The 9,503-nt window shown below is 38.2% G+C and overlaps 2 protein-coding genes across 6 annotated transcripts in view; one reads left to right on the top strand and one right to left on the bottom strand.

Moving 5' to 3' along the window:
* The window catches only part of LOC129575019 (BAG domain-containing protein Samui), a 7,104-nt gene extending 3,353 nt beyond the window's left edge, over positions 1 to 3,751 (top strand). For 3 of the 5 annotated variants that reach the window (XM_055457803.1, XM_055457802.1, XM_055457800.1), the window contains 3 exons: positions 829 to 1,360; positions 2,274 to 2,792; positions 2,902 to 3,751. In XM_055457803.1, the coding sequence (XP_055313778.1) occupies positions 829 to 1,360; positions 2,274 to 2,792; positions 2,902 to 3,509 (1,659 nt within the window). In that variant the 3' untranslated portion in view covers positions 3,510 to 3,751. The remainder of the gene's footprint in view (positions 1 to 828; positions 1,361 to 2,273; positions 2,793 to 2,901) is intronic. The other 2 variants (XM_055457805.1, XM_055457804.1) reach the window with 1 other exon arrangement.
* On the bottom strand, positions 3,741 to 9,083 carry LOC129575018 (transient receptor potential cation channel subfamily V member 5). The gene is made up of 8 exons (XM_055457799.1): positions 8,581 to 9,083; positions 7,842 to 8,205; positions 7,322 to 7,601; positions 6,396 to 7,171; positions 5,311 to 5,525; positions 5,030 to 5,181; positions 4,089 to 4,623; positions 3,741 to 3,978 (listed from the first exon to the last, which is right to left on the bottom strand). The coding sequence occupies exons 1-8, from the start codon at positions 8,752 to 8,754 to the stop codon at positions 3,835 to 3,837; spliced, it is 2,640 nt and encodes an 879-aa protein (XP_055313774.1). The 5' UTR covers positions 8,755 to 9,083; the 3' UTR covers positions 3,741 to 3,834.
* Between the last annotated feature and the right edge of the window lie 420 nt (positions 9,084 to 9,503).

Raw genomic sequence — 9,503 nt, 5'->3', positions numbered from 1 at the left:
GAGAGAGAGAGAGAGAGAGAGAGAGAGAGAGAGAGAGAGAGAGAGAGGCACACAGGATGAATAGACGTGTGTGTATACGATTATGACCATGTTATTGCCTCTACAACCTACTCACGACATCAAAATTCACCAGCCAACAACGACACACCAAATACAAAATAGTGTGTTGTATATAAATCTCTAGAGTGACTCGATTTGTTTTTTTTCCGCTCACTCTCCTTCGTTTTCAAAATGATTTCACACAAAAAAAAATCGGTTCGTACACAAAGAAATTGTTGTTGAACCGTTTCGAAAAAATCGTCGGTGTTTGGTTTTTTTGTTTTTTTCTTCTCTATATTTTCGTTAATTCCGCCGAACAACCTCAATGTGTATTCAATGATCAAGTATTATTTCTCGTTTACTTGCTTATTATTCAAATTAGAATTATTATTATTGTGATTGCGAACGAGCGAACAAGCGCAGTCGCTGTCTCTGATCTTATGATGAATTGTTTTTTTTTTCCTTCGCTATCCATCACTCTCTTGTTCTCGCTCTTGCTTTCGTGCGCTCAATGGATTTCGTTCAAGTTATAAATAAATGATTTTTTATGGCGCATTTGTTTCTGCGATGTGTTCTCGCACTAGCATCATACACCCTCGAGTTATTTATTCACTTTCCGCCAATCGACCAGGCCCGACTGACAGTACACATTTTAGTCAATACACCTTTCGGTCAATGCGACATTTGTGTCGGTCGAGGCTTTTGTTTCTCCCATACACCTTATGACATTTTATTTGATTGTGATTTTTTTTCGTTCTTTGTTTCGTCTCTCTATCTCGGTGTGTGTAGCAGCATGGATTTGGTGGATTCGATGATCCAGATGGTGATGTTTTCGCTGACATGGGATTGCGATCACGATTGAATCGCATGGGAAATCCGTTTGATTGGAGCGCTCGCAAGCGACGCGGTTCCGGTCAAAATGCAGGCGATGCATATGATCATCATTATTTTGATGACGTTGATTTTCCATTTGGTTCGACCTGGGATGCTTTCGGACGAATGGGAAACAAACGACACCCAGCCGAAACTGCCGATCGCAGTGGTTTCTTCGATTATGTTCCACAGGAGTTTAGACAGTACGTGCCCGAACACTTTGGAACTCATTTCCGCGGTGGTCATGGACACCCACATCAACAACAACAACCACAACAACAAGCGCCGCCACCACAACAGCAACAACAAGCGCCGCCTCAGCAACAGCAAACTTATCAACAAACCGGTTCGAAATCTAATCTCTGTGATGCAGCCATCCAAACTGACGATCTTGGCACTCAGAACAATGGCGATCGAAGAGATGGACCCAATTCCGCTGATCATCATGGTGAGTGTTTTTGATTGTTTTTTTTTTATTGGAAATAATGTCGAAATATACAGAAGAATCAACTGAAAAATGAGAGATTTCACAATTAAAGCACTTCATTCGATGCTTTGCATTCGAAATTTATTCCTTTCAATTCGTTCTTTCTTTGGAAGTGTTTTTTTCTTGACTCAAACTCAACTTTGTATAGGTGCAATTTCGATTTGGCAACAAAAACCTCTGTGTTACAACTTCATACACACACACACACATACACACACACACATTGTTCCTTTTGTGCGAATCCATTCGTTTGGATCGATGACACATTGATACACGCATACAAACCAATCAATCGACTGTGTTCTGGAATGTTCCATTCTGTTGGAATTTTGACATCGCTTCGAAACTGACTGAGGATAATTAATTTTTTTTCATTCCATATTTGTTAATTCGAAGTTTTGGTGAAGAAAAAAAAATTCCGCTCAATTTTTATATGAAAAATGTTTTTTTCTTTTGATAAAATCTAAACGAACGAACGTTACTCTCGCGCTACTGCAACCAATACAGAAGCAAATGTATTGTGTTGTGCATGTCTGTGGTTTCGTTGGCTCGACTCGAATATTTTTCATTCTGCCTCTCCGTATAATTCGCAAGGGAACGAATGAACACGTTTTGTGTTAAATACAATCTGAAACGCATATACTTTTGAGGGCCTCTCAACTGTCGAGTTCGATACTCACGACCGAGGGTAGCGACTATAAGTTCGTACGTGTGCACGCCCGGCAGCTGTATGGCTGTGGTATATGCGCTCTACGTCGTGGGATTCACGTACTTATGTACGGCGTGTAGATAAAAAATTCTTTTTTTATCCGTTTTTTTACAAAATCTATTGAACTCGATTGAATTATTACTGATGAAGTGGTTTTAATTGCAGATAATCGTAATGACAGTAATGTAAATCGAAGCTCAAGTTCCGCATCGAGCTCAAGCAGTTCGACTCCATATGGAAATCAAGTGCATATGTCGACGTCAGCAGATGGCCCGGGCGCTCATGCCAGCGCATCGGCCGGAAATAATCAAAATCAATACTATCAACAAAGTCCAAACTATGCACACCAAGCACCACCATATGGTCGACAATATCAGCAACCATATGCACCGCAATACCAATATTCACAATCGCCACCACCACCACCACCACAACCACATCCATCGCAAGAAGGTTTTGTGCGAAATGTACCAATTGTACTCGAAGAAACCGGTACACCGGTAAATAAAGTGCGCGCCGAAACTAGTGCAGCACCTGCAACCCCACCCACGTCTCAAACAGGTTCGAACAAAGCACGACCAGAACCATTGAACAAAGAGTCATTCGCATCGAACGAGCCAATACCAATGCCGTGTCCTCCTCAGCCTGGTTCTCAGAATCAACAACAGCCACAACAGCATTCCGGTGAGTATTTATTCGACAGCGATTCACACTGTTCAATCTCTTAAATTGAAAAAAGATGAGAATATTTCAAGTCATCTTGAACTAAAACTTCGCTGTTCTTTCATTGCAGACAACCAAGATGATGCTGATTCAGCACCTCCGCAAACTCCTCATACCGCTGACTGTATATCGAAAATTCAGGCCATTCAACGTGATGTGTTGGAATTGATGTTGGCCGTTGAGCAGTTTGGTGGAAAACGCGGCGACAAAGATTATGCGTATTTAGATGAAATGCTTACGCGAAACTTGCTGAAATTAGACACAATCGATACAAATGGCAAAGAGAGCATACGGCTGGCACGAAAGGAAGCCATCAAATGTATTCAAACATCGATCGCGGTGTTGGAGGCAAAGTCTGATTTGCATTTGAACGAAAAACGAGATAGCATCGATCAGTTGAATAAAGAGACAGCCGAAAGTGGTAACAATTCCGAGCCAGCTGCAGTGCCGTCCGATGAAAAACCAGCCGAAAAAATGGATGTCGAAGAAACAAATGCTGAACAATCGTCGGCATCTACTGAGCAAAATGTTGATGCAAACGCCGATATTCCCAAAGTTGAGAACATTACTATCGATGATAAGCCGACCAATGGCAATGAAAAACCTCCACAAAACGAAGCGGAAAATAAACCGGAGAAAAGTAGTGCCACACCAGAAAATGCCGACGCCAAGAAATAAACACTCAACGACGACGACGATGATAGTGGTGGTGATCATGATTTCAATATAACTGACACTTTATCAAAGAGTCAATAAGCTAAGGAATGTTGTTGAACACTTATTAAATGACAATGAATAATGGATATAAAACTTAATTTTTTTTTTGGATTACAATGAAACAGAAAATAAAAATCTAATTGCGAAAAAAAAAAATTTGAAAATATTTAATAAAAAAAAACCATATTCGAGTTAGAAGAAAATTTGTGTGTTTTTTTTTTCGGTTGTCGCGCCTTTATTATTGTTTTTCTTTTCTTTAAATCGATTGAGTAAAACGGTTTGGATTTTAATCCATTGAATTGAGCAGCTTCTCAATCAATTTCTGTCGTTCTCGTTCACGATTTTCTCGTTCAATGAGCCGTTTCTTAGCCAGCCGCTCATGTACACGCTTCATCTCGAGGATTTCTTTCATCTCTTCTTTGTCACTCTCCTGAAAATGGGACATTGAGTATAGAATGGAATGAGTTATTTTCAAGATGAATTCACTGTTAAAGCGGAATTTGGGAGTTTTTAAAATGTTTCAAAATGAAATCAACTCACAGTCATGTTTAATCGAAGGACCAGAGCTCGTCTGCCATCGGACATCGGTTGACTGTAAAAGTTGAAGTTTTTCAAGCGTTCCATCGGTGATACGCCACGCTCAACGACCAACACGATACGCGCCCATTGTCTTTGCCATTCGTTACGAGTTTCAGCGATTTTCTGGTAAGTGTTACCCATCATAGCAATCAACATGTTCACCAGCAACACCGCCACAATCACCATGAATACAACAAACAGGATTTTCCCTTCCATTTCGTGATTTGTTCGCTCCATCGTACCGAAGTAATCGCCGAAATTCGTAAGCGACATCAGAAACATGGCAACAATCGATTCCATTGGAGATGGTACCGGATTTGATTCGGTGTCATCGACTCCTTCCGGCGTCGTTGGATTATCAAACGACAGGAATATGATGTAGTATGCTTGAGCAAATCCCATCACAAACACCAGGTAAATTGAAACGAATCGAATCAAATCGCCCATCACCATGCGGTAAATCATCACGACGAAAGGACCGACAGTTTTGAAACCTCTATACGAATTTGAGAGAGAGAGAGAGAGACAAAGGCAATTTTTATTGAGACTTTAGTATAGATTTGAATGATTTGAGTTTTTTTTTTTGAGAAATAGTTTAAAATCATTATTTTGTTTATCATTCGAGTCAAATATGAGGCTGTGAGAATGAAAAAGACAATACAGGAATAAACATTCTGAAGCGCATCAAGAAAAAAAAATCGCAAAAGTGAATCATGAGTTCTGAATACGCAAAAGTGAACCATGAACCTCCTATGCTGCCCATGTTAATTCATGTTTCACTTTTGCATATTCAGAACTCATGATTCATTTTTGCGATTTTTTTTCTTGATGCGCTTCAGAATGTTTATTCCTGTATTGCCATTTTCATTCTCACAGCCTCATATATTCCACTTTAAATTTACCTGCAAAAGAATAAAAAATAAGGTGCCGTTGTCAGCATGATCACTACGCACACGTGGTCTTCCAACTCAACCAAGCAAAATATACGCAACGGAACGATGGTCATCATCAAGCAACAGGAAAACAGAAACATTACGCGCGACGGAGCAGTCATCTGCAATTCAATGAAATGAATAAAAGGACAATGAGATTTAACTGTTTGAATCAGTCAAAGACTTGTTAAATTAACGAGAAAAGCAACTTGTTGATTGCATGAAAGCTCTAGTCCCAAAAAAAGTCTCACCAAATTTTCGATAAACATGTGAAGGCCCAAGAACTTCATTTCACGTAATGCCGCCACAATATACAAGAAAGCGCCAATCAATTGGATCATTTCCGTGATCAATCGCAATTTATCCACATCGGAATCAATATTGAGCAACGGACACTCTGCGAATGAAGTCCACCACTTCGAATCCGAGTCATCGGCATCAGTTTTATTATACCAAAAAGGATCACCTAATGGAAAATTTAAATAACCCACCAATTTCGTTCAATTTCTATCGCATTTTTTTGAGTATTTTACAATCATATTCAGAAGAACATAAAGTGGAAAAGGTAAGAAATGTGTATGAAGTATGGATATTACTTGCAAGTCTGAAGTTTTTGCAAAAATTATTTAATTTTGTCAAGTATTCAAGAATATGGGTTGCATTTTCGTAGTAGATACAGTAAACAGTATGCTGAAATGAACAAAAGATCTATTGAGCAAACTGAAAACAAAAAAAAAATTGAATTACAAAAAGAAACAAAAGGTGAAAAAAGCAACATACAAGCGTAAAACACAAACGCAAAACCATTAAATTCATGTGTTCATTGGGGAACATTGTCGTAAGTATTTCAAAGCTATTGGCAAGTACTACTTCGTATCTATAATTTTTCCCTGTGTGTGTATGTTCGCAATTATCGTGCGATCTTGTCGATCATGTGTGTTGTTTTACTGTAATAAGTATTAACTAATAATCTTGTTAAGTTCAATTATCGTTTTTTTGCCTTTTCTTCCCGTAATCTTGCAACATTTTGATAAGTTTGATTGTGCAACCGTCATAAAAAAGCATAATCACTAAATATAAAGCAATGACAGAATATCGAATGTAGTGAATGAGCATTTTGTCCCCTGTGACTAAGTGAAGTTGATTAAGTCATTCCTACGGAATAAGATTTATGATCGACAGAAGTGAAGACAATATGTACAATTGTGATTTACGATAAGTAGTATGGTGTGGTTTCGATAACGGAAAAAAGTTTCAAACTGCTTATTACAACATTTTTCACTCTAGGTGGAAAACAAATTGGCTGCTGCCGCATTGATGCTTGTCGACAACTTACCATTTTCCTTGATAAATGGCATTGAAATGGCTGACGATAGGGCGTTATTCATAAATATCAATGGTGAAACGTTCAAATCTAAATTCGTTGCTTGAGTGTCATTCACCAAATGGCGATTGGTAACATTGAGTATATTCGAAATAAGAACGGTTTGATTGCTATAGTACAGGTGCTGGTGTAACGTCGTTGTTGTTGTCGAATTATTTACAGTGTTGACATTATTGTCGTCATGTTTAACATCGGAATGTCCGTTTGCATCATTATTATGTTCGGTATCATCATCGTTGTCCGTCACGTTTGGACCAGGTCGTAGTAAAAAACTAATGAGCGAAATTAAAAAATACGATGTGAATAGATAAAATTGTCGATAGAATCGTGATTTCACGAATGTATTCCATTTCGTTTTCAGTAAATCGATGAGAATGCCATCGAGCAGTTCAAGATGTTCGTCTTTATCGCCAAAAACGACTAAATTCAGCGCCGAATCTTTGCTAATATGCCCCGTTTCACAGTCAATCGTATCGATTTGTGGCAACGGATATGCCGCACATGTGATGCTACCCAATTGCCAGTAAATTTCCCGCTCAATGTTCATAATGTGAAAGAAAATTTCGACACGGCCCAATTTGGCGGACAATGTTAACGGCGTCAAATTCAATTGATTGCGCACCGAGAGCGATGAACCGACTTCATACGCCATATCGAATGTGTCCAATTTCTCATAAATCACGAGCATGTGCAATACTGTATTCCCATTTGTATCTTGTGCATCGGGACTGAAAAAAAAAATTCACACAAAAATGAGTAATCTTTGTGTATACAATACATTTATCAAATTGTAAACAAAAACGTACACAAATAATGAAAATTGAAACCGATAAATTGGAATTGAATGAACGAACGAGGCACGAAAATAAAAAACTTACTCAGCACCACGAGCCAATACCAAGCGATAACATTCCTCTTGGCCTAAACAAGCGGCAAAGCTCAACGGATATTCACCCCAATACACGTAACCATCGTAATTGGTCATTGGATTCACATCGACCCACTCGTGTTCGATATTATCGGTTCGTGACGCCTTTTGATCTTCGGGTGACATAAACGTTCCACAGCAACGTTCACTCACATTTGCACCAGCATCCAATAAATATTTTACCATGGCTGGATCTTCGTTAACAATCGCAATGTGAAGAGTATTTTCGCCTGTGAAAATCGATTCATACGTATGAAAACGAAAGTATTGAGTTAAAATAAGCACACGGATAAGATGATAATGAAGCCACTTATGACAATATAAAGTCAGTTGGTTTAATGTTTACGAAAATAGATATGAACTCATGTTAACCAGATACAAACGTGAGTGAAAAATAACAAAAAAGCAAACAGGAAAATACACTTGATAAACGAAAAAAAGGAGGAGGAGAAAAAACAGTGCGAATTTACCATAGTATTCGTCCGACATGTAAATGTCATTGATCAATTTTGGGTAAAATTTCAACAGTCTCTTGGCCAATTCGGCATGCAACGACGATGCGTTCAGTAGACACAAGTGAAATATACTTTCACCGACCGCTCCACGCTTTTTCAAGTCCCAGCACACTTCACGATATCCAGACGGATTCATGAGGTACTCGCTCTGTTTTACATTCGGCAAATGCTGATCAATGTCGAACTCTTCGTCTGGATTTTCCATAGCCCGGATTTCGGGCAGTTGCTTGTGTCGCGGACGCTCACAATTTCGCATCATTACGATTTTTGACACCGGTATATATCGGCCAGCTCCTTTATTGTACAAAAATGGCTCGACCTGGAAAAGGGTAAAATGATGGACAGTTGTAAACGATTTGGGTTTTCTATTTTGAGCTTTGGAATAGAAAAAACACGATTTTAACGATTCAGAAAGAAACAAAAACTTGGAAAACTTTTCGATGAACTAATTTTACCTCGAAAAAAAAAAACTCTCGGAAAAATGTTCTTCGAGAACTCTTTGTTAGATAGGTTTTTCTTAGGCTTTTTTTTCCAAAAGAATTTTGATTCACAAAAAAATTGCATGAAATCGAGATTTTGTTTGAATTTCAGACGAGTCAATCTGCCGAATTCAAAACACAATAAAAATAAAAGCCAAAAAAATCGTCATATTCTCGGTAAAAAAGCCACGCCATTTCGCACCATATTAACTCACCTTCGTTTTGATTGCATGATCGATTTCAGCGTATTGTTTGTTTTGGCAAGCACGTTTCATCATGTCAACAAGAAGGCCGCCACCTTTTAGATTGACCAATTTGTAGAGTGGTTGCGTTGAGACGCCAGCCTGTTTCTTGACACCACTAGTAACATTACTCTCCGTATTTCCCATGTCGTCTCACTCACTCTCTCGCTTAATATACACACAATTTTCGCATGAAAATTCGTATGCTCGTACAATTTGATTCGTTCATAACTAGGAAAATGCGCCAAACTACTACTACCCAAACAACTAATGAATTTAACGATTTATCTATTTATCTTTTCGTTTTTTATTCAATTCGAAGATGCGATGAATTTCGATTCAAGCTCTTTATGGATCGTATTATTCCATTACGATATATTTTTTTTTAATTCATTGATTTTTTGGAATTTTCCATTCTAAACGAAAACAAATCGTATAGCTTATTTCAATACAACGATATCGTACATTTCCAGTTTATTAAATCGTTTGGTAAGACCACTGCACAGAATTCGAATGGAAGTCACCATTTTTGCAACGAAAATCCAAAAGAAAAAAACCAAATACAAACACTTATAATTTTGGCAGCCTCTTGGAATTGGACGATTAATTCTGAAATGTATAACACATTCCTTTGTTGTTTCGTTTTTTTTCTTCCCTTTTTTGTTATTTGAGCGGGCTTATATGTGCATCTACATATGTCACGAAATCACGATGTGTATGTCTCTCGACTCAAAAACTTAGTGAATTGATTTGATTTGATTGGTTTTTTTTTCTCTTTTTTCGTGTATTAGTTTGTTTTGTACGCGTTTTTCCTGTTTCTTTCCTTCACTTCGTGTGCGCGATTATTGTGTTGCAATACGTACGCGTGTACAAACGTTTCGAATTGTGTACGTTTT

The sequence above is a fragment of the Sitodiplosis mosellana genome, unplaced genomic scaffold (assembly GCF_009176505.1).
Source record: "Sitodiplosis mosellana isolate CC-2019 unplaced genomic scaffold, AAFC_SMos_1.0 Smas_scaffold_6166, whole genome shotgun sequence".
NCBI lineage: Eukaryota > Metazoa > Arthropoda > Insecta > Diptera > Cecidomyiidae > Sitodiplosis > Sitodiplosis mosellana.
Note: the sequence above shows the minus strand (reverse complement) of the source record. Positions and strands in the feature narration are given on the sequence as shown.